Raw genomic sequence first — 24241 nt, forward strand, 5'->3', positions numbered from 1 at the left:
CTAGAGAATGCTGAGCTTGCTGAATTCTCTACCATAGAAAGCAGTTGAAGCCGAAACATTGTTTGTTTTCACGAAGGAGTTAGATATAGCTCTTGGGCCTAAATGGATGAAAGGATATAGGGGAAAAGTGGGAACAGGTTAGTTAGTTGGATGATCAGCCATGATTATAATGAATGACAAAACAGGCTTGAAGGGCCAAGAGGCTCCTATTTTCAATTCTTTTGACCAAAATGTATCATTTCTGTGTTGAATTTCACCTGCAACATGTCCACCCATTCCATCAGTTTGTCTGTGTTCTCTTGAAATCTATCGCCATCCTCAATACTTCCAGGTTTTGTGCCATCTGCAAATTTTGAAATTGTGTCCTATATATGCAAGTCATTAATATACATCAAGAAAAGTAGCATTCCCAATACTGACTTCCAGGGGATGCCATTGCATACCTTCCTGCAGACCAAAAGAGCATCTATTCAACACTACTCTCTATTTTCAATTACTTAGCCAACTTTGTATCCATACTGTCACTCTCTCTTTTAATCCATGGGCTTCAAATTTGCTGACAACCCCATTAGGTAGCACTTCATCTGATACCTTCTTGAAGTCCACTGACATCACATCAACGGCATTGCCCTCATTGAGCCATCACATCAAACAGTTCAATCCAATATAATTTGCCTTTAACAAATCTATGTGGGAGGAAACCAGAGCACCCAGAGGAAACCCATGCAGACATGGGGAGAATGTGAAAACGCCACACAGTCACCCAAGACTGGAATCGAACTCGGGTCCCTGGCACTGAGACCACTGTGCCACCCCATATGGATGAATGTCATACATAAATTCAACACCAGGATATTCTCCTATAGCCGCAGAAAGTTGCAAAACTGTAAACATCTCCTGCATGGGTTTTCTGGGAAAATAGGCAGAAGAATCAAAGTTAATAATCTTCCATGGGTGAAGTTCCGGTTTTGAGTAAGAGCAAGGGAATCCCAGAATTTTTCCATTATTAAATATCACTTATTCCCACAGTTTCCATTAAAAGAGGAATGTCAGACTTTTGTAAAATAGTAACCAGACAATTTAAAGTTGTTGCTCTTGGAAATAAATGTATTTTATAAACTACAGGTAGTTCCTGATATCTTGTGTATCAGTGCTAATTTGTTACTAAACATTTAAAGATATGACATATTGAATAATCTACAGATCGTCTTACTTGTGTCCAGACTCATGAGCGATCGTAAATGCCAGTCCTAATCCCGTGTCTTCATTAATAGTACAACTGCGATATTTGCTACACATCCCACTAATAGGTGCAAAACCTAGGGAGTAAAACAAGTACAATTTGGAATGATTTCATCAGTATTAGTATGTTGTACCCTCCTTGTTTTATTTTCTAACCTGATCACTAAAAATGATTCTAGGATTCATCAGCCAAGCCAATGTTAAAGTCAATAGTCTTTTTGTGCACATCATCAGTTAGCATTCTTTTAAAACTAATTTTATTAAAACTGTATTGTCCTTCCCAGCATTTTCTAAATGATTGTATATTTGCAAAGAAAATAACCAAATATTTCCAAGCAATTGTTAAAAATTTGTGCTTTGTTTCACAATGGTTTGTACGCTGTGCGTCATAATGCTAATCCCAATTGTAACAGCAGGGAAACTTGTCCAATTCATAAAACAAGCATTAATCTTCGTGTTCATGACTGGATGAAGATACTGTTTCGGCAATTGAATTACTGGGCTAATTTCATGAGTGCTTTATTTCTCAGACATCAAGTGAGCAGAGTGAGTAAAGTTCAAAGAAACTTACATTTCACTCATCTCAAGTTTACTCCTAAAAAAAATTAACATCCCTTTCATGAACTTACTTTTGGCTAATTTACTATTTTACTTACTTTTAGGGATGAATTTTCCCGAGCCGCCCGCCACAGGAATCGGAGCGGGTGAGGGGCAGATCATGGAAAGGTCCATTGACCTCAGGCAGAATTTTACTATTTCGGAATGCATGCTGTGGTAAAATCCTGCCCTTAAGGTCCTTCTCTGTAGATGGCTTTTACCTGGAAAAGCTGAACATTAGAAATCTCTGATGGCTTTATGCACCTCCAACCTCTTGTGCACCCTGAAATCCATTTGCCCCACTATTGGCTGCTGTGCCTTCAGCTGCCCAGGCCCAGTGTTTGGAAATTCATTTCCTAAACCTTGGGCCTTTCTGCTTCACTCTTCTTTCAAACCTTCCTTAAAGCCCACCTCTTCTACCAAGCCTTTAGTCACCTATTTCTTTAGTCACTTATGATCCTAAGCATCTCTTACTGCATGGCTTGTTCGTTTTGTCTGGTTGTATATCTTTGGGACTTTTTTTTACACTAAAGCTATTGGCTGGAATTTTCCAGCCGTTCACGCCAGCGGGATTTTCCAGTCCTGCTAACAGTACACCCCTGCCATGGGTTTCCCAGCAGCAAGGGTTGCATTCAATGGGAGACCTTGTTAACAACGGAGAGACCAGAAGATCCCGCCGGCCAATACCTTTAGTGCAAAAAACAATGTCCCAAAGATGTCCCAATGGTGGGCGGGCTGTCTCCCGCTGCCGCGAAACATGCAGTGGGTACCTGCCCATTATATAAATGCAAGTTCTTGCTATTCAGCTTCTGTGCTGACCTGAGAGACATTGAGATTATAAACTTCTCTTCACCGTATCTCATGAAGTAATTTACTCACCCACTATGGAATTGGCTCGATATTCATTCTATTGATTCCAATTGCTCTCCAGCCCAACACCTCAACAAGATTCCACCCAGTGTTTTAATTGATGGGTATGCCTACGCTCATGCATTCTTCTTGAAAGTCTAGAAAGTATGACCAAGTAGAATCTAATGGAATGTTGGCATTTATTGCAAGAGGAATGGGATATAAAAATGCGTAAATTTTACTGCAACCGTACTGCTGAGACCACATCTGGAGTGCTGTGTACAGTTTTGGCCGCTTTATTTGAAGAAAGAAAAAAATTACTTTAGAGGCTGTTCTGAGAATTTTCACTCAACTCATCCCTGGGATGATGGGCTTATCTTATGAAGACAGGTTGAACAGGTTGGACCTATGCCCTTGGTGTTTAAAAGAATGAGAGATGATCCTATTGAAACAAATAAGCTCTTGAGGGGACTGGACAGGGTGAATACTGGGGAGGATGTTTCCTCTTGCCGAGGAAACTAAAACTAGGGGACGTGGTTTAGAAGTAAGAGGTCCCCCCTTTGAAGATAGTGATGAAGAGAAGTCTTTTCTCTCAAGGGGGTCACTAGATTGTGGAATTCACTTCCTTAGAAGGTAGTGGAGGCTGGATCATTGAAATCATCCAGATTAGATAGATTTTTGTTAGACAAGGGAATCAAGTCCTTTCAGGCAGGCAGGAAAGTGAAGATGAAATCACAACCAATCAGCCATGGTATTATTGAATGGTGGAGCAGGCTCGAAGGGCCAAATGGCCTATTCCTGGTCCTAAGTCCCATATTCCTATGTAATCATGCTGTATTAATAACAGATTAGTTATCAAGTACAGGAAATTTTGACACAATGAAATCTTAGTACATGAATGAAATGGCATAATACTGCTGCTCTACCATCCCATGTGTAGATATAGGGTACAATTTCTTCATTGTGTGCCCATTTGAAACCTCAAGAGTGCTGCCCAGATGAAGAAACAACCGGCCTTTATTTTCCTCTCCACTACCATGCAGACAAAAGTTTGTTCCTGTCTGGGCCAAGTGCCTAAAAATAAACTGGAGAGGAATTGGAGCTCAACTTCCTGCAACTACACTTTCAGGTTCAGATATTGAAGTGAAGGACAGCATCCAGAAGGACTCAAATTGTCCTGGGGGAGGCTGGTTTAAACATTCCACCTCATCATCAGCCTGCCATCATGATTCTTGCACATTCTCTGATTGGGTGTTTGGGCCAGACGTTAGTTCTAGCTTCTGATTGGTTCTTCTGTTGAACCCAACATAAAACAAGGTGGAAGGGCATGAATGCCCTTTTCAGTCTTATATAAAATTAAAAACATTGGATCAGTGCCTACTACAGGCACAGAATTATTTCTGTTTGCAGCAAAGTCCCAGGAAATTCTAAGACAATGCAATGGGAAAAAACTGATCCCCACCCCTTTCCCTCCTCTCTGTGTTGATTAAATGCCAATTTACAGGCACAAAACTGAAGATTATCAACATGATACAGTCTCACAGAAACACAGCTAATGTGCTTTGGGTCCCCGTGTCAAAGAACAAAGAACAATACAGCACAGGAACAGGCCCTTTAGCCCTCCAAGCCTGCGCTGCTCATGTGCCCAACTAGACCATTCGTTTGTATCCCTCTATTCCCAGTCTGTTCATGTGGCTAAGTCTTAAATGATCCCAGCGTGTCCGCCTCAATCACCTTGCTTGGCAGTGCATTCCAGGCCCCCACCACCCTCTGTGCAAAATACGTCCCCCTGACATCTGTGTTGAACCTTGCCCCCCTCACCTTGAATCCGTGACCCCTTGTGTTCGCCACCTCCGACCTGGGAAAAAGGTTCCCACTGTTCACCCTATCTATGCCCTTCATAATTTTATACACCTCTATGAGGTCGCTCCTCATCCTCCGTTTTCCAGGGAGAACAACCCCAGTTTACCCAATCTCTCCTCATAGCTAAGACCCTCCATACCAGGCAACATCCTGGTAAACCTTTTCTGTACTCTCTCCAAAGCCTCCACCTCCTTCCGGTAGTGTGGCAACCAGAACTGGACGCAGTATTCCAAATGTGGCCTAACCAACATTCTATAGAGCTGCAACATCATATGCCAACTTTTATATTCTATGCCCCGTCCAATAAAGGCAAGCATGTCATAGGCCTTCTTGACCACCCTCTCCACCTGTGCTGCCACCTTTAAGGATCTGTGGACTTGTACACCCTCTCTAGTTGGACTGTCAACATATTGTTCCAAAGAATCTTCCTGTATGCATTTTATAAATTCTTCCCATCCAGGCCCCCCACCCTAAGCGATTTCCAGTCTATACAAGGGAAATTAAAGTCTCCCACTACAACAACACTATTTTTTCTGCACCTGTCCAGAATCTCCTTACATATCCGTTCCTCAACTTCCTGTGGGCTGTTGGGAGGCCTGTCGTATACCCCCAGCATAGTGACTGCACCCTTCCTGTTTCTGAGCTCCACACACAGTGACTCGTTACCTGACCCTTCCAAATTGTCCACCCTCTGTACCGCTGTAATATGCTCCCTAACCAGCATTGCTACTCCCCCACCTCTCCTAACCCCTCCTCTGTCTCGCCTAAAACACTTATACCCTGGGATATTCAGCTGCCAGTCCTGTCCTTTTAACCAAGTCTCCGTCACTGCAACCACATCCAAGTTCCGCACAAGTATTAAGGCTCTAAGCTCATCTGTCTTGCCCGTGACGCTCCTTGCATTGAAGCAGATGCACTCCAGACCTCCAGGCCCACTGAGGTCATCCTCCCCCAGAATGCTCTTCCTCTTAGATAGCCTTGCCTTGGCCCCAACCTCGTCCCCAGCCTCTATGCTTATTGACCTATTGTTCTGATCCCCACCCCCCCTGCCACATTAGTTTAAACCCACCCGAACCACACTAGCAAAACTCCCAGCTAGGATATTCGTGCCCCTCCAGTTTAGGTGTAACCCGTCCTTCTTGTACAGGTGCCATCCTCTCTTGAAGACTTCCCAGTGATCCACGAATTTAAAACCCTCCCTCCTGCACCAGTCCTTTAGCCACGCATTCAGCCGTACAATCTCCCTGTTCCTAGCCTCACTAGCTTCTCTGGGAGTAGTCCAGAGATCGCTACCCTAGAGGCCCTGCTTTTTAGCCTACTACCCAACTCCCTGAATTGCTCTCGCAGGACCTCCCTGCTCTTTCTGCCTACGTCATTTGCACCAATGTGGACAATGACGTCTGTCTGGTTACCCGCCCCTTTTAGGATGCTTCCTACCCACTCAGAGACATCCAGGAGCCCGGCACCAGGGAGGCAGACTACCATCCTGGAGTCTCATTCGTGCCCACAGAACCGCCTGTCTGTGCCTCTAACTATTGCGTCCCCCACTACTATTGCTCTCCTAGTCCCCCTCATAGTGCTTGTTGTAAATTGAGAACTAATCATTCGGATTACCTCTTGTTCCCTGCCAGTCCTTGGCCAGGATTTTAGAGGAATAGTTGTCGTGTCCACCGGATGGAAAATCAGGGGATAACCTGCCTTAGATGGTCATGGAAGCCCAAACTGCATGTTAAGTGCAGCAGGCAGTTAATTGCCTGATCTTAGGATTTCCATCCCTTTAAAGGGCACAGTCTCATCCTGTAGTGCTATTAGCTAATCAGAGGACCAGCAGCTTTACAGTGCCAGCAGCGCCACCAAGAGTGGTGACTACATCTGGAAGTGCAGCTGGCTAAAAGCAGTTACGTTGGAGAAGACTCGAGAATGGAAGTAAGTCAAGTTGCCTTTTCAGGCACCCCGGATGAGGGTGAGATTGGTGGTTTGTTTGTGAGGCCAATTCAGGGGAGCATCAGCAAAGATGGCACTCGACGCTGGGAGGGCCCCGCATTGCTTATAGGGTGCCCAATCAAGAGGCACCAAACACTCCGCCACCCCCCCCCCCCCCCCACCCCCCCACCCCCCCACACCCCCCAAAATCTGGCAGGGAATTCAGAGTATACAATGAGGTCTACCCAAGTGGCAAAGTGCTCACCCGCTGCTTGTAAAATACCAGCAGTAATGGTAATAAACTCTTATGTGGCCTTTAATTAAGGGTCTCAATTGGCCTAAGGGGCGGAAGGCAGTCCGCCACATTCCCCGTCAGTGGCAAAATACCAGTGTTGGTGGGAAAGCAATGGGCACACTCCTTCACCATCTCGCCTGATCTTAGTCGCCCACCAAACCCCCTCCTCCCCACATGCTCCCAGAGCTCAATAAAATCCAGACCTACGTATTCATTTATGCACAGTGCCATAGGCTGACCTGTCTTCCAGGTTGCATTTTGCACCTTCACATTACTTCCACTGCATTAACCCCAGTTTATTAAAAACATTGGAATTCAGCCCTGAAGTGAAGAAAGAAGTCTTGGAGATGAAGGAGATTTAAAGTGTTTTGATGACTACATAGAGTACAGTTATCTTCTGAAGAGCAACTATTATATATGCCTTTTCTGCTTTGAAGTCAAACTGAAATATTTTGGGACATATTTTAATTACATCTTAACAATCTCTTACCAAGCAGAAGAAATTAAGACAAGTCTAAGCACGAACATGCACTACACCTATTCACTCCAGGTAAAACTTAATGCGTGGGGGTAAAAATTAGAACCTCTATCTATGCTAACATATTAAATTACTGCATTTATATCAAGGCTGAGGATGAAATTCAGCTGTTCACAAAGTGAGGACAAATAAGACATTTAATGTGGTGAAAATTCAGACGGTTTGGACAATCCTGCAGGTTTTAAAAAATGTGGACAAACAGGTCAATACGAGTAGAAAGCAGATGTTTTTTTGCACCTAAATTTTCATTACTGTTAGCACATGCATGGTATTTACAGCAATTTTCGTTTTACTTTCCTCGCTTCATTGGTGTGATATCACTTCATTAGTTATGATCCTGGAATCTGCTGCACATGAAGCTGCTGGAAGCAGAGGTAATCACTGATTTCAAAAGGAAATTGGATGGCTGCTTTAAGGAAATAAACTTGCAGGGGGATGGAGCTAAAGGCCAGAGGGAAATGGGACAGGCTGGATTGTTTCAGAGTGGTCTCTTTCTGTACTGTAAATTATTTTGTGGTTTCAATGTCTGAAATAAAGGGTCAGAATTGAGAGCCATCTGCTCCCTTTACATTAGCAGCAATCTGTTATGCAGTCTAAACACATTCTTGTTTCATTTCTAACAGGTACAGCAATACAAGAATAGATTTATGAACAATAGCAGCAAAATAACAGGATCTTAAGCACGCAGGTATTTCTTGAATCTTGCATTTATGTGCCGCAAGGACACCAATGGTGGAATAATTAAAATCAAGTATGTTCAAAAACCAGAACCAGATGAGCACAGGTAGACCAATGTGGTTATGGGGCTGGAGGAGATTACAGAGAAAGGGAGGGGTACACCCATGGAGGGAGTTGAAAACAAAGATGAGAATTTTTAAAATCAAGGCATAGTTTAACTAGGAGCCAATACAAGTCAGCAAGAACAGGGGCAGGGTAGGGGTGGGAGGTGTTGCTACAACATAAGAACATAAGAACATAAGAAATAGGAGCAGGAGTAGGCCATCTAGCCCCTCGAGCCTGCCCCGCCATTCAATAAGATCATGGCTGATCTGACGTGGATCAGTACCACTTACCCGCCTGATCCCCATAACCCTTAATTCCCTTACCGATCAGGAATCCATCCATCCGCGCTTTAAACATATTCAGCGAGGTAGCCTCCACCACCTCAGTGGGCAGAGAATTCCAGAGATTCACCACCCTCTGGGAGAAGAAGTTCCTCCTCAACTCTGTCTTAAACCGACCCCCCTTTATTTTGAGGCTGTGTCCTCTAGTTTTAACTTCCTTACTAAGTGGAAAGAATCTCTCCGCCTCCACCCTATCCAGCCCCCACATTATCTTATAAGTCTCCATAAGATCCCCCCTCATCCTTCTAAACTCCAACGAGTACAAACCCAATCTCCTCAGCCTCTCCTCATAATCCAAACCCCTCATCTCCGGTATCAACCTGGTGAACCTTCTCTGCACTCCCTCCAATGCCAATATATCCTTCCTCATATAAGGGGACCAATACTGCACACAGTATTCCAGCTGCGGCCTCACCAATGCCCTGTACAGGTGCATCAAGACATCCCTGCTTTTATATTCTATCCCCTTCGCAATATAGGCCAACATCCCATTTGCCTTCTTGATCACCTGTTGTACCTGCAGACTGGGCTTTTGCGTCTCATGCACAAGGACCCCCAGGTCTGTATTCTGTATTTAAAGCCTGCGATAGAATGAAGGATGGTGGTGCAAAACGGAACCATTTTACTGGGAAAGAATCAAAATTCATAAGTACATCACACAGAAGGGCATTACAATGCCTCTGCTTGGTGAAATGCCGGGATATCAATATTATCTGCAATGCAACTGTATCGTTTCACTGGGAGGAACAACTTATATTGTTTTTAGAAGAAAATGCAAAGCAGGAGCAGATGACTTCAGAGACAATCCAGAATATTGGGAATGTTTTGCTACTTTCTCTATAATGATGGGGATTAAGTGAGAATTTTCAGATTTGTAAGATTTTTATTTCAATGCTGTGCAGTAGCACTAGTGTGAATGCTACAGAAATATCAGTCACTAACATCAAATGATATGAAGCACAATATTTTGTGCAAGAAACAATGGATTGGGTAGAAATGGAATATCCAATTGAAAGACACCATTGTCAAAATGATTGAAGTTTGAGCTATTTTGCTAATGGCCTGAATGCAGATGGGATTTTTATTCATAATCCTCTCACCCTTCAAGGATTTTGTGGTTTCTTTTATTTGCTGCTACTCTCGCTGGTGTTCTGTCTTTCTCACATCTGTGCCAAAATCACTGCAGATAATACAAAGTGACACAAAACGCTTTGGGAAAATTGGTTCTGAAATGTAATGTCACACAACAGTTTGCAGAAGACTGGATTCCTTGAACTTGAGAATTATAAATAAATTCACCTTCGTCAATTTCACAATTTGCATTAAAATATTTTTCATAAGTTTTCACTTGTAATTTTAAAAACATTTTAATGAGTTCACCTAAAGTGTCACATGGTTCATTCTTCCAAGAACAAATGTCAAGGCCTGTCAGCAGAATGGCATGATCATGACGGTTACCGCTCTTGCCCATCAATCCCGATTGCCACTGACAGAAGCTGTTCAAGGTGCGGTCTGCGTGGTGATTTATTACAAGACCCGGCTGTAAAACCAAAAGACAAAGGAGAAAATAGAAAAAAAATTCAAAGGAGATCGCAAATTGGCCCTTGCGTTTTGGACTATTTTATGAAAACATTGTGAAAGATAAATAAATAATGACAAGAGGCAACAAGGAGCCTAGACAGTCGTTTATGGTTCAGTGCTTCATGAAAGGGTTGGTCATTCTGAGATTTTTAAGGCAAGTGCTGGATAATGCAAACTGGCCATGCCTGAAATTCTTAATGGCAATTGCAAAGACAACAAATTAAGACAACGTTAAATCCAGCACGCAATGCCCATAAGACAGTGGGCACATAATTGACTTTCTTCCATGAATGTAAAAAAAATAAACTTGAGGAATACAGGTGTAAGATTCTAAACCTTTAATGAAACGCACTGTTACTATGATCTAACTGAGTGGAAAGCAGAGTTTACTGTAACAATTTATATCCTTTTTGGTATTTAATGTAACAAAATGTCCCAAAGCACTTTGCAGGTGCATTATAAAACAACACATTTCAATAAGCCGCTTCGGAGATATTGGGTCAGATGACAAAAGCTTTGTTAAAGGGGTAAGATTTAAGGAGTGCTGTAAAGTAGGAAAGTGGGGTAGAGAGGCAGAGAGGTGCGGGAAGGGTATTCCAGAGATTAGTTCCTGAATGTGTGGTCACCAATGGTGGAGCAATTAAAATCAGGGATGCTCAGGAGGCCAGAGTTAGATGAGCACAGATATCTCAAGAAGGCTGTGTTGGAGAAAATTATAGAGGTAGGAAGGAGAGGGGTCATGGGGGGCGGGGGGGGGGGGGGGGGGGGATTTAAAAACAAGGATGAGGATTTTAAAATCAAGGACTTGCCCGACCAGGGGCCAATGTGGGTCAGTAAACACAGAGGTGATGGATGGACAGCATTTGCTGTAACTTAGGGTACAGGCAACCAAGTTTTTGATGACCTCTAGTTTACAGAGGATAGAATCTGGCAGACCAGCCAGGATTGTGTTGCAATAGTCAAGTGTAGAGGTAACATGGGGATGAATGAGGGGGCAATGTAACACAGCTACAAATAGACAATCTTCGTGATTTTGTGAATATATAGTCAGACATTTATGGAGTTCAATATGGCACCAAGTTTGCAAATAGATTGGTTTAGTCTCAGATTGCTTTCTATAAATCATCTAATTTGTATAATTTAATTGTACACCATCACTGATGTAGTGAAGTTCTATACGTCATATTATTTAATTTATTTGAAATGGATACCTGATCTTCTTCCAGCAGGACAATCCCAACTATTACGATATTTATGTTGCCTCCTATCGTGCCATCTTTAAACAGGGTGGACACCTTAAAAGAGGCAACAAATTATTTTCAGGTTTATCTTAGTTGTCAGGAAATACATACTTCATTGATGGAATGCTACAAGCACATATAAAAACTGTAAGCAATACTGGGCCGGAACTTCTGATGGAGTGGCAACTGAGTCAGATTGCCACTCTGCTCAATCCAGCCACTTCCATCTCGCCCAATTTTCCGACTCAGGCTGGTGGGTTTTGGGCAGTGCAGGGTGTCCCCAGGACCTAGCATCAAGGATTGTAGAATTGAAGATAAGTAAGCCACGTCCCCTTTTTAACAAGACTAGCTGCTGTAAACCCGTTAAGTTTAAAGTCTAGCCAGGTTTAAAGCTTGTTGACAGGTGTATGAGGTACGTGGGTGGCAGTGTGCGCATGCCCGCATGTCCATCCATCTGTGTCTGTACAATAGTCACCCAAAGGTGCTTTTCATTCTCCTAACTTTGCCTGGGTAACTATTGATAGAACACAGTCTGAAAGATGAGAAGTTTGTAATTATAAAATCACAATATTTGGATAGCTTCCAGAGCAGAGCAAATTCCTTTAAACAGGGTGGACACCTTAAAAGAGGCAACAAATTTAAGGCCAAAATTCTCCCGCCCCACCCTCCACGGAAATCGTAGTGGACAAGACAGAAAATGTGGTGGAACATTTACAGGCTCACTGAGTTCAGGTGGGAATTTCCAGTCTTGGGCATGCACAGCTGGAGAACCCTGCCCTAAATCTTGATAAAAAGTTAGTGAATGTGAATCATTGCAACACACAGATACCAAGAACAATTTTTTTAAAATGACAAAATCAACTGTTTTAAAAAAAACAGAATTTCGAAGCCGAAGTCAGGGTGTCTCCTCAGATAGGATTGATTGTCATCTTTAAATTATTGTGGGGAAACAATTTATGAATATTTGAAAGCTAGTATAAGCATTCCATTATAAAACTGCATCTAGATCTGCAGAATGTTCAGCTTTTAGTTACAGAAGCACAGATTTTCACACCACATCAGATGCAAGAAGTGAACCGTTTGATGTTACTTGCTCCACCAAGAATTTTCATTACATCAACATACCTTTAATCAAAGAAGATCACTATTACCACTGTCACAACTGCAGACATCGTGCTATTTTGTATTTTGAATGTCTAAAGTTGAAGAGTTGAAATGTTTTGATCCAATCACTCAAGCATTTTGCAGACAGTCAAAGTACTGGGTACTTGTTTGGTCATGTAAGATCTACTCAAATACAATGTCTAAAATTCAGAGTATACTACTGAGAAGCTCAAACCCTTTACAGACACAAATGTGAACACTTCCACCACTAAAATGTGACAGTCTGCTGGACAGCTATGCAACTACAGAAATGTTCTTATTGTGCGGTAGGATCCTTGCATTCTCTGTTTCCATTTCTGGGGATAGTCTATGAATAAATATTTTCTGCAAGTCCAATGACACCCAGCTCAACTGCACTTCCTCACACTCTGCTTCCTGTAAGGACTCCATTCCATTCTCCCAGTTTCTCCACCTCTGTTGCCCCTCGATGTGATGATGCAGCCTTCCATACCAGCACTTCTAATCCGTCCTTTTCCTTGATCAAGGATGCCCTACCATTGTGCACGAAAAGGATTTCAGCCATCTCTGCTCCCTTCCCCTCACCCCTCTTCCCAGCATCACCATAAGGTTATCCTCATCTTCACCTGTCACCCCACTCGGCTCCATATTTGATCCCAGAAAAAAATATAGTTCAAGCCAGTATTCTTATTTCCCTGTTTTACTGATGTTTCCTCTGGAATGGATCATTCTCCACCATTTCTGCTTTCTCCAATGAGATGCGACCACCAAACACATCTTCCCTCTCAGAATTCACAAAGGGAGCAAAACCTCGATGACAACCTGAGATTACCTCAATCACAAACAATACACCCTCTCCTTCCCATGGCACGCTCCATCTAAGTGCGGGAGATGCAGCACCTGCCTTTTTCACTCTCCCCTCCTCACTGTTCAAGGACCCAAACATTCCTTCCAGGTGAAAACAGTGGTTTACTTGTGCCTCTTCTGACTTAATACACCATATTCGCTGCTTACGATGTGATTTGCTCTACTTGAGGAGACCAAATCCTGATTTGGTGACCACTTTGCAGAGCACCTCCATTGAGCTTGTAAACATAACGCTGATTAATTCTACACCTTGCTCTCATGCTGATCTCTCTATGCTCAGCTTCCTGCAATGCTCTGATGAAGCTCAACATAAAGTCAAGGAACAGCACCTCACCATGCAACTAGACATTCAAAACAACAATTTTAGACCATAATCTCTGCTCCCAGTTTGTTTCCTTTTTCTTTTCAGGCTTTGGTTTTATGTATTTTTTAAGCCATCCATGGGATGTGGCATCGCTGGTTGGGATTGTATTTATTGCCCTTGAGATGGTGGTGGTGAGCTGCCTTCTTGAAACGCTACAGTCCCTGTGGTGTAGGTACACCTACAGTACTGTTAGGCAGGGAATTCCAGGATTTTGAGCCAGTGACAATGAAGGAACGGCGATATATTTCCAAGTTTGGAAGGCACTGTCGAAGGAGTTTTGGTAAGTTCCTGCTATTGACCCTCCCTTTGGCCTTGCACCACCAACACTTTTGTCATTTAATCCCTCCTGTCTTCCACCCTACTGTAGACCTTCCCTTTTGTTCTTTTTCCACACCCATCCCTTTCACTTGCTTAAAAACTATCACATTTCTAATCTTTTGCAGTTCTGATGAAAGATATTGACCTAAAATGTAGATTCTGTTTCTCTTCACACAGAAGCTACCTGACCTCCTGAACATTCTCTATCTTTAGTTCCAGTCGGTCAGTTCACTGCCTTAACAGTGAAGGTGAAAACATCTCCCTTTCACTGAAGGAACAGAACTTCTGTTTTGTTATTAGTATTCGATGCATTAAGCTTGAATTTGCAGGCACATGTAAATATAACTTCACACTACACTACAACTTCCTTAAAATACTATTCTCAAAATGTAAAGGAATGTTATGACAAAAATGTTGCACAGCCTTTTTTTGCCACTATAAACACGAGGGTAATTGGAGTTAAATAAGTGTTTCCTCAGCCTTACCATATTTAGTATAGTTAACACGTAAGTAGTGATGTTTTCGTTGCCATGGTTTTCAATCATTTTCTTGTCTACCACGACTAAGGTTTCCACATTAAGCTTTTCATTCTTTCGGGTCTTAAACAAGGAGCGTTTGTTTCTGGGCAAGAATCCATACTCATCTGGTAGAATATATATATCTGCTTCTGGAGGTTTAGGCATATCTACAAAGAGAAAACATTTGGTATTGTTAATAAACGAGGCACAGGATTTTTAAAAGAATAATTCCCATGCAGCAAGCATATATTGTCACGAGTGTTCTCCATTTAGATAGAAAGTGACATTGATTCAATTTGCTTCGCAAAAATAAAATTTATGTTTAAAAATGATATGATGGTACTCGAGAGGTTTTGCATTAATGCTCAGACTTTGGTAACCTCCTAATTGTTTTGTGCAAGTTAAGTGGCAAGTGTTGTATGTTTACATAGCAAAACTCAATACATTAACTCCTGCTCACTTGGTGTTGCCAATACACCATTTCCCTTGAAAATGAGATGGTTGTTAGAATGTAACCAGTGACAACTTTGTATTGGATGAAATGTGATCAATGGGAACAAGATGTAAGGATCGGCTGACCCAGTAAACCATGGAACCAATTACAGAGTGATGTAATAGTCAGCTGACCAGCTGATTCACTATAAATAAGGAACTATGTAGAATTGTGGGAACCTTGGAGTGGCCCAGGGTGAGGCCCCAAGTTTGGAGTATTGATGTTTCTTTATTAAACACTTTCTTTGATTTATAAGTTGAAGTAAGTTCTGTTATATTTTCATTAGCTGCATTTTGAAGAGTTCCTTCTGAAGGAAACATTGGTGACCAAGCTCCTGAAGCTCTGTGGAGGTTCTCTCGACCTGTTCAGAGATTGGGTGGGGGAATTGCTGTAACCTTCCAGAGAAACAATATAAATGTTTCGAATCCCCTGAAAACCTCAATCCCCTGCTTCCCCCATTCTTAAGTGCTTTGAAATTTAAACAGCATGCTCAATCTGTTAATTAATCACAAATAGTACAGAAATAGAGGGCTAGAAATTAATTTGCTGCAATTTGTGACCTGCACATATCCAATGGAAATGAGGTGTACCAACTTCATTTCCCTGAGTGTAGACATGAGCAGCTATTATTCTGTCCTGAACTTCACGGATCTGCCAGCTTCCTCTACACACCACTGGAGGCCAAGTAGCATTGCAAAGAAAGCATGTACCTTCTCTTTTCAAAGCTGCAGTGCCTCGCAAAGGGAGGTTGCAGCAGTATACTGCTGGATAATCTGATTTTGGCACTGAAGGAGGAGGATAGCACACCAGGAAAAGGAAAGGCCTTCCTGCTTCTGCGATGCTGCTCAGGGCACACTAGTCAGAGAAATGATAGCTAAGAAAGAGACCATGTCTATGCCAGTGGTGAGGATGCTGTTAAGACTGAGTCTCCACAGGGAATGGCTAATGCTTAGTGGGTCTCACAATACATGACAGCATTGGGGGAAAAAGTCTAATGGCTTCACCTGGGTGGTTAAGGTGAGTGAATGCATCTGCACATAGTTCACACCCACCACACTGTCCACTAAAACACACTCCCATCACTCAGGTTTCACCATGAAATTCCTTATACTGTAACTTGCCTAGCATTCATGCTCCCATCACTGCCGCTCTGCCAGTGCTCCTGTTGTTACCTCTCAGCCAGCAACTCAGACGACTGCCACCCATGCAAGATAGTGCAGTCCAAAGCTAGGCCCTTCGCTCAGACCCTGCTCGAGGAAATCCTGCTAAGCCATTTCCCATCTCCCGCAACCATGCACCAGCCACACTAGTCACTGGGGCAGCACTGTGTAGAGGGCACTAGGCCAAGCAAAAACACTTATAAGACACTGGATGCACAAGGATGAATAGGTTTTTTGTGTTATTGATGTAATGTTGATTGGGTGAAATTGTTGAGTGAAGGTTTTTCATAGAAATCATAGAAACCCTACAGTGCAGAAGGAGGCCATTCGGCCCATCAAGTCTGCACCGACCACAATCCCACCCAGGCCCTACCCCCACATATTTTACCCGCTAATCCCTCTAACGTACACATCCCAGGACTCTAAGGGGCAATTTTTAACCTGGCCAATCAACCTAACCCGCACATCTTTGGACTGTGGGAGGAAACCGGAACACCTGGAGGAAACCCACGCAGACGCGAGGAGAATGTGCAAACTCCACACAGACAGTGACCCGAGCCAGGAATCGAACCCGGGACCCTGGAGCTGTGAAGCAGCAGTGCTAACCACTGTGCTACCGTGCCGCCCTTTTTTGCCATTTATGAAGTGATGTAGGTCATGGGGAGTTGGTGATGGGATATCTGAAATGGATGTAGTATCATGGAATGGTAGATCCATATTGGGGAAAATGGAGAAGCTCCTTTCTACCAAAGCTAAGCCTCACAATGTGGTCCCTCTCACTCTGACCAGTAGCATCCAGCATGTGTAGTCTCCCCCTTCCCAGGCAGCCTCCAGTTCCCTGCGGTTAATTTCTTAGTACGGTATCACAACAGCTGCAAATCTACAGTGTTAGCCCTTACTGCTGCAGTATTGCTCTTCACTGAAGTCAGGAGAAACACAGAATTGTGTGCAACATTGATGGACTCTCTCCCCTCCCTTCTATGCAAGGTAAACTAACAATTTGCTGAAATCGGCTGCTCCTGCCTGGAAAGATCCTGAGTGAGAAATATAATGGTATAGAATGGTTACCTTCATGGCCTCTGGCATGACCATACTCTTCCCGATTGGAGGCTCCAGCTTCTGAGGCACTGCTCCTGGCTCATTGCAACGTAGGATCAGTGCTTCTCAAGATCCTTTCTGGGGAGGGCATTCAATGCAGAGCCCTCCTCCTCCTCCCAGAGGTTCCCCTGTCTGCATTTTCCTCTTATTGTCCTGCTCAGAGTAAGTGGCACTGCAACTACTGCCCCCATAGCAACACAAGACAATGTTATTTTCTGCCTTCCTAAACTACAGATTGTTCCATCAAAACGTGCCTGTGCACAAGTAAATCAGAAGCACCTCAGTTCAGTGGCCATTTAAATAGCTCTGGAATAGGGCTCATCTTATTTTATGATTCTTTTTGTTTCAGGAGTGAATGAGGAACAAAACTGCCTGTTCATTCATTGACCAATTTTGATACCCTGGCATTGCACCAGTCTGATCATGTCAATGATATCATGATCATGCACCTTCAATGTTTTTTTGGCACACACAAAAGGACATGACTGCATGTGCCACTTCAGTTCACCACAGTGTCAGAAGCTGATAACAGTGTTTTGCACTGTGAAACAATCAGTATTCATCTTTTCATGCTGCTAGAAGTGGCAGGGGAACAAAATATAATTTTGCAACCAGGGATGCAATGACAAGCTTGGTTTGCAGGAGTGGGGGGTGTCAGGACGAGAGGTGGAGAGAAGTCAGACAGCACTCCTGCTGTATGTAAGCAGTCATGTTTTAAATACAGTTTTTAATGGTGTACAATGATCTATGGTTAAATGTGCCGAGGTGATTGCCTCCAATCAGCAGCAAACAGCCACTAATGTTTTATATGTTGGTAATTAAGAGGTGGAAGTTGCCACTTTAACATACTTTTTAATCACAGCAGCTTGCATTTATAGAGCACCTTTAACATAGTATAATGTCTCAAGGCACTTCATAGGAATGTAATGAAACAAAAATTGTCACCGAGTCAGAGAAGGAGACAATAGGACAAGTGGTCAAATGTTTTGTCAGAGATGTAGGTTTTTAAGCAGAGTCTTAGAGGAAGAAAGAAGTATAGAGGTTTGGGGAAGGAATTCCAGATTTGTGCCTTCCAAGCAGTGTCACCAATGGTGGTGGTGGTGGGGGCGGGGGGTGCTGTTAGAATTACTGGCACGTGCCTGATCAGATTTATACATAAATTAATCATTTCAAACTAATGTTTAGAAGAATGTGCTTTTGCTGTCACCCTTGCCTTGAAAGTAAATTCAAATGGTAAAAATGCAACTAGATTCATTCACCAACTTAAAAATAAAGGGCAGAACAATGGGAATGAATTTCTTTGGAGGTTACACAGCTCCAATAAATGGGGTTTAAGGCTGAAATTACATTGGCAGTCTTCAGCAGCAGCTGCTATTGAAGACCACAGTAAGGAGAATTGGGGGAATGCAAAATGAATCATTATCAACTGTTTTACACAATCACACAAGATGAACTTCACTTTCATTTGATTTCTAACAATTACTTGAAATCTGATTGGTACTCTTTCATGACTTCTCCTGTCTCATTCCTATTTCTCATATATTCCCTCTCTTTCTCATAATTTATCCTCTTATTATGGGACATTCTATCAATCCCCCCCACTCCCCCTCACAATTGCTTCCTCTCCTGCAGCATCTTCCTCGCCTCTTTACTTCGTTATGGAGATTGTAAACTTGCTGCTTTTTGTATCATCTATTGCCATCTGAATTTCTAACTCTGCTGAAGTTGTTTTTATACTCCAGTTTCTACTGTCTTACTTCATATGGGTTGTCTGTATAAATTATACTCGTTTATTAGGAAAGTAGTGAAAGACTCAACCTTTTCTTTCCAGCTACTGTTAAACACTGTATTTTGGCAACATTACCATTCCATTCTTCAGCAGTTTTAAATGGAAGTTGTAATTTAGGTTGACTGCATTGGTAACATTTAAATCTTTTCAGCTTCAGGGTATTTAAGAATTACAGCATGCATTGACAAAATTGGAAGATTGTAGAAACTGTGATTAAAGCATTTACTGTAGCTTGCACAGATCAAGTGAAGCAATGTCAGACTCAGTATAAACAAAACATAAACTTGCATTATTAACAAGCTATCATTTCATATTTATTTGGTCTTTTCATGCTTTGTTTAGCTGTCCTGCTCACCCACTCAATCCTGGTGTAGCAGGTTGCATTCCTTATTATTTTGCATCTCTCATGAGGATGCAGGGTATGGACAGAGCTCCTACACAGAGCAAACGGAACATTTCCAGTTTCAGCTATTGACACTATAAAGGGTCTGGGTGGTTGACACTTTTATTGGGCTGTACTAAAAAAGTTTTTTTCTGTCACTGAAGGATTCATTTAACTGTGCCTTTAAGAAATGTATTTTTTTTAAATCATGTTTCTTGTAAAGGGTATGTTTTAAAGTCAACTCTGTTTTACACGGTGCCAATTTGTCTGGGCACCAGACAGTTCAAATGTTGAGAATGCAGGATAATGACTGATTTTAGCCAATGGTGTGTTTGTCTAAACTGAGTTAATGCATTTGAGTTTACTTAGGTTTCCTTTGGGGTCTACGAGTAGGGTTTTGATTAGGTTGATTAACAAGAGACAGTGTCATGTGCTAATGGCTGGAGCTAAGCTTCCAAGGAAGATGTATAGTTTCTCTTTTATTTTAAAAGTCAGTTTTTCTGCCTGGTCCTGAAAGATGCAAGAGGTGTCTTTCTGTCTCCCTCTCTCTCTGCAGGCTGCTTTTTGGGTCCTCAGAAGACCAGTGTCTCTCTGTCACTCTCTCTCCAGAGGTGTTTAAAATGCTCTGGGACTGTTATTAAGTACAAGCAGGTAAGTTGTGTGTTGCTAACTGATTTTAAAGAGGGGTTTTAAGTTTGTAAGAGGAATATTGTTTTAATTGGAACTCATAGGAATAAGTTAGCAGTTAAGAACTTTATCCTGTCATGTTTAAGTTTTGTTCAATTGGTAAATGTTAAGCTAATTCATTTGTTATAGTTAAATTGTGTTGTTAAATGAAGTTTGTTTTAATAAAAGTTTTCTAGTGTGTCAATAAAATCACACCTGGAGTGAAACACCTCATCTTCATATTAATGCCAAAATAGCAAATAGTTGAGGTCTATCTAACTTCATAATATACCTTAGGGTTTCTGATCTCGTACCATAATGCTATAAATGTATAGTGGGTGAATAGGCGTATAAGTATCATACCTTAGCATTGGGGCACGAGGAGAACCTTTTAAAAGGTTTCCTCAGACAGACTATAGTTCATGACACCTCTGAGTGGTAGAGAACTATGACGCACTGAAAACTTGCCCCACTCCATGAAAGTTGTGGAGGATTAAGATGTGTCTAAACCTTGGTGAGGTCGTGAGTGCAGAGTGAGGACTTTTGACCTGAATGAGCACGCACCCTTAAAAGGCACTTCCAAAAAGAGGAAACCACGAGAGACGTCAGGAATCCCAGAATTGGGTGCCAGACACCATTTTCAAATGGGCTCCTGAGTCATTCTGATTCAGTGAAAATCTAGGTCAACATTTTGAGAACAATATGACAGCATTAAAGCCCATTACATTTCTACCTCTCTTCAGTTATGAAGAGTGAGATTTGAATTGAACATTAACTCTGTTTCTCTCTCTCTACAAATGCTGAGTTTTTACAGCAGATTTTTAAATTTAAAGTTAGTCAATGTCTTGCTTTTGCCTTTCAGTTTGGTAAACACAGAGCTGAGGTTTTATTCACAAATTATTGTATTTTAGCAAGTCATGAGGTTAATCTCCAATGACAATGTATATTTGCTTCCTGAATTTCATAAAATAACTTTCTATAAAATGAATTAATAAAAATATAACAAGATTAACATCACTGTTATATCCCCTCCTCCATATGTTGCTTTATTATTCAAATTAAACATTCTATACTCAATATTCACATTTACAGCAGTTAAATGCAGTTATCTAGTTTTGAGTGTAAACCAGATTTTTCTGCGCATGTTCCCAATATTGGTTGCTAGAAAATAGAATTAATACATCATTGCTTTAATTTTCAGTATTGCAGCGAAGACCAAGTTATAATGGTTCCCATCCTCACAGACTTCAATTTGGAATGGAAACACCAGCCACAGCTTCCTAGATTTTTGCAATTTGATAACGTTAAGAAGTAGGTAGAAAAATAGTAGCGATGTGCTTTTAATGGCACTTGAGAATCAGAATGATCATCTTAGAACCCAATAATGCAACAATTTAAGGTATCAAATCTAAAATTACATTTCTTCTCCATATTGTACATCTAGTATTATTCATTATCTTCTATTTAGTTGCAAGCCAAATCAAACCACAACCAATTTGCATAACTCGCCTCTTGGCCTTTGTGCACAAGCTGACAGGTTGTCATTCTTCTAACCTTCTGGAACTGCAGTTACATTGAGATACTATCTTATACAACCTTAAAAAAATAAATGTTATTATTATAATGCTACAAAACAACAGAACAATTTCTCAGTGATAGTTGTTCTTAAACTGAAACTTTACAACTTCTATTTCAAGTGCAATTTCAGAAGGTGCTAAAGGAATTAATGGCCATTTTGTTATCTTCTCTTCACTGATATTATTAAGCTGTAAGCAACTCGGAGTGAAAAAAGTCACTGAGTTAGTCTTGCATTAGTGACTTTCTGGCTTTGTTACACTAAACTAAATGTATCCCTCCAATTTTTAAGTAACATCTGCATTTATCCACCTCCAAACCATTGACTTTCCTGGTGTATTCAATCCTTTGTGTCCTGTTAAGCACAGATATCAAAAAACTTGAGAAATTGAAAAGACTGACAACATGTTAGCTGCAACTTTATAAATACGAGGTGCAAAATTTTATGCCCTCCAATGGCTGGGTTGGAGACGGGAGGGATGGGCATTTAATTCGGTAGGAGAGTGCAGGCTGGGGACCCCGCCACTTTCCCAACTCCACTTGATTAAAACGGGGGTGGGAAGGTTTGTGGACAGACTTCCTGTCCAGACACTAATCGAGACCCTAACTGGCCAATTAATGCAACCAAATAATAGTTTGATCCTTGTCACCAACATTAAATTCTGCCTTCAGAGAGACTGATTGATAATTTAGTTTGGGTTCAGCTGATGATCACAAACCTTCCAATTTTATTATGAAATCATCTGAATTCTTCAGTAGAATTATTATATTGCCAGTGTTTAATTACTCGATACATTAAAACACCCAAAATGTGACTAAGAAAATACAATAATTCCCTTACATACATTTCTTGCGTCTTCCACAGTAGTGCTGCTTTTGAAGCTGTCCATGTTTGTAGTCATTGCGGCGCCGGTGTTGATGATGATATTTATAATCATAACGTCCAATTCCCATTGACCTCTGGTGCATGGTTACCTCATTATTTTGAAGATGCACTTTGGGCTCTGCAGATCTCTTATAGAGGACATGTGGATGGTGCCCTTCAGGTGCTGTGTAATTGTGCTTAAGTGCAAGGTGCTGAGGTAGCGGTGTCAAAAAGTAATCTGCTTCTTCTGTCCTTATCAAACCTGACTAGAGAGAGAGAAATACAAGAGATTTTTTTGAAAATTTGCACACCAAATTTACAGCTTGCCAAAAGCAAGATGTGGACACCTTAGATAAAGGATGATACATTGGATTAATACTTGCAAAAGTACAAAATAAGAACAAAGAACAGTACAGCACAGGAACAGGCCCTTCAAGCCTGTGCCGATCATGATGCCTGTGCAAACTAAAACCATATGCAATTACAGAGTCCATATCCTTCCATTCCCATCCTATTCATGCATTTGTCTAGTTGCCCCTTTCATGCCGCTATCGTACCTGCTCCCATCACCTCTCCAGGCAGCGCGTTCCAGACATTCACCACCCTCTGTGTAAAATCCTGCCTTGCACATCTCTTCTAAACTTTTCCCCAAGCACCTTAAACCTATGACCCCTAGTACTGGACTTTTCTACCCGAGGAAAGAGCATCTGACTATCCGCTCTGTCCATGCCACTCAATCTTGTAAACCTCTATCAGGTCACCCCTCAACTTCTGTCGTTCCAGTGAGACAAACTGAATTTATCCAACCTCTCCTCAGAGCTAGTACCCTCCAGACCAGGCAACATCCTGGTAAACCTCTTCTGTATCCTCTCCAAAGCATCCACATCCTTCTGGTAGTGTGATGACCAGAATTGTAAATAATATTCTAAATGAGGCCTAACTAAGGTTCTGTACAGCTGCAGCATGACCTGCCAATTTTTATATTCAATGCCCCAAGCAATGAAGGCAAGCATGCTGTATGCCTTCTTGACTACCTTATCCACTTTCAGTGATCGGTGGACATGTACGCCCAGATCTCTCTGCCTCTCAATACTCCTAAGGGTTCTACCATTTACTGTAGAATTCCTACATGCATTGGACCTTCTAAAATGCATTACCTCACACTTGTCCGGATTAAACTCCATCTGTTATTTCTCTGCCCAAGTCTCCAACCAGTCTATATCTTACTGTATCCTCTGACATCCTCTTCACTATCCGCAACTCAACCAATTTTTGTGTCATCTGCGAACTTACTCATCAGACCAGCTACATGTTCCTCCAAATCATTTATATATACTACAAACAACAAAGGTCCCAGAACGGATCCCTGTGGAACACCGCTAGTCACAGCCTTCCATTCAGAAAAGCACCTCTTTACTACTACCCTCTGTCTTCTATGGCCAATAAGAAGTTTAACAACACCAGGTTAAAGTCCAACAGGTTTATTTGGTAGCCAAATAAATGGCTACCAAATAAACCTGTTGGACTTTAACCTGGTGTTGTTAAACTTCTTACTGTGTTTACCCCAGTCCAACGCCGGCATCTCCACTTCTATGGCCAAGCCAGTTCTGTATCCATCTTGCCAGCTCTCCTCTGGTCCCGTGTGACTTCACCTTTCGTACCAGTCTACCATGAGGTACCTTATCAAAGGCTTTAGTGAAGTCCATGTACACAACATCCATTGCCTTTCCCTCATCTATCGTCTTCGTCACTCCCTCGAAAAACTCAATCA

At 41.9% G+C, this 24241-nt stretch overlaps 1 protein-coding gene across 1 annotated transcript in view; it reads right to left on the reverse strand.

The window, feature by feature from the left end:
• The window catches only part of LOC144480979 (A disintegrin and metalloproteinase with thrombospondin motifs 16-like), a 235139-nt gene that overhangs the window by 126091 nt on the left and 84807 nt on the right, over window positions 1–24241 (reverse strand). The window contains exons 3-7 of the mRNA XM_078200606.1: window positions 22451–22736; window positions 14410–14609; window positions 11224–11307; window positions 9812–9971; window positions 1214–1319 (exon numbers count right to left, since the gene is read on the reverse strand). Coding sequence (XP_078056732.1) covers window positions 1214–1319; window positions 9812–9971; window positions 11224–11307; window positions 14410–14609; window positions 22451–22736 — 836 coding nt within the window. The remainder of the gene's footprint in view (window positions 1–1213; window positions 1320–9811; window positions 9972–11223; window positions 11308–14409; window positions 14610–22450; window positions 22737–24241) is intronic.

The sequence above is a fragment of the Mustelus asterias genome, chromosome 2, assembly GCF_964213995.1.
Source record: "Mustelus asterias chromosome 2, sMusAst1.hap1.1, whole genome shotgun sequence".
NCBI classification, from domain to species: domain Eukaryota; kingdom Metazoa; phylum Chordata; class Chondrichthyes; order Carcharhiniformes; family Triakidae; genus Mustelus; species Mustelus asterias.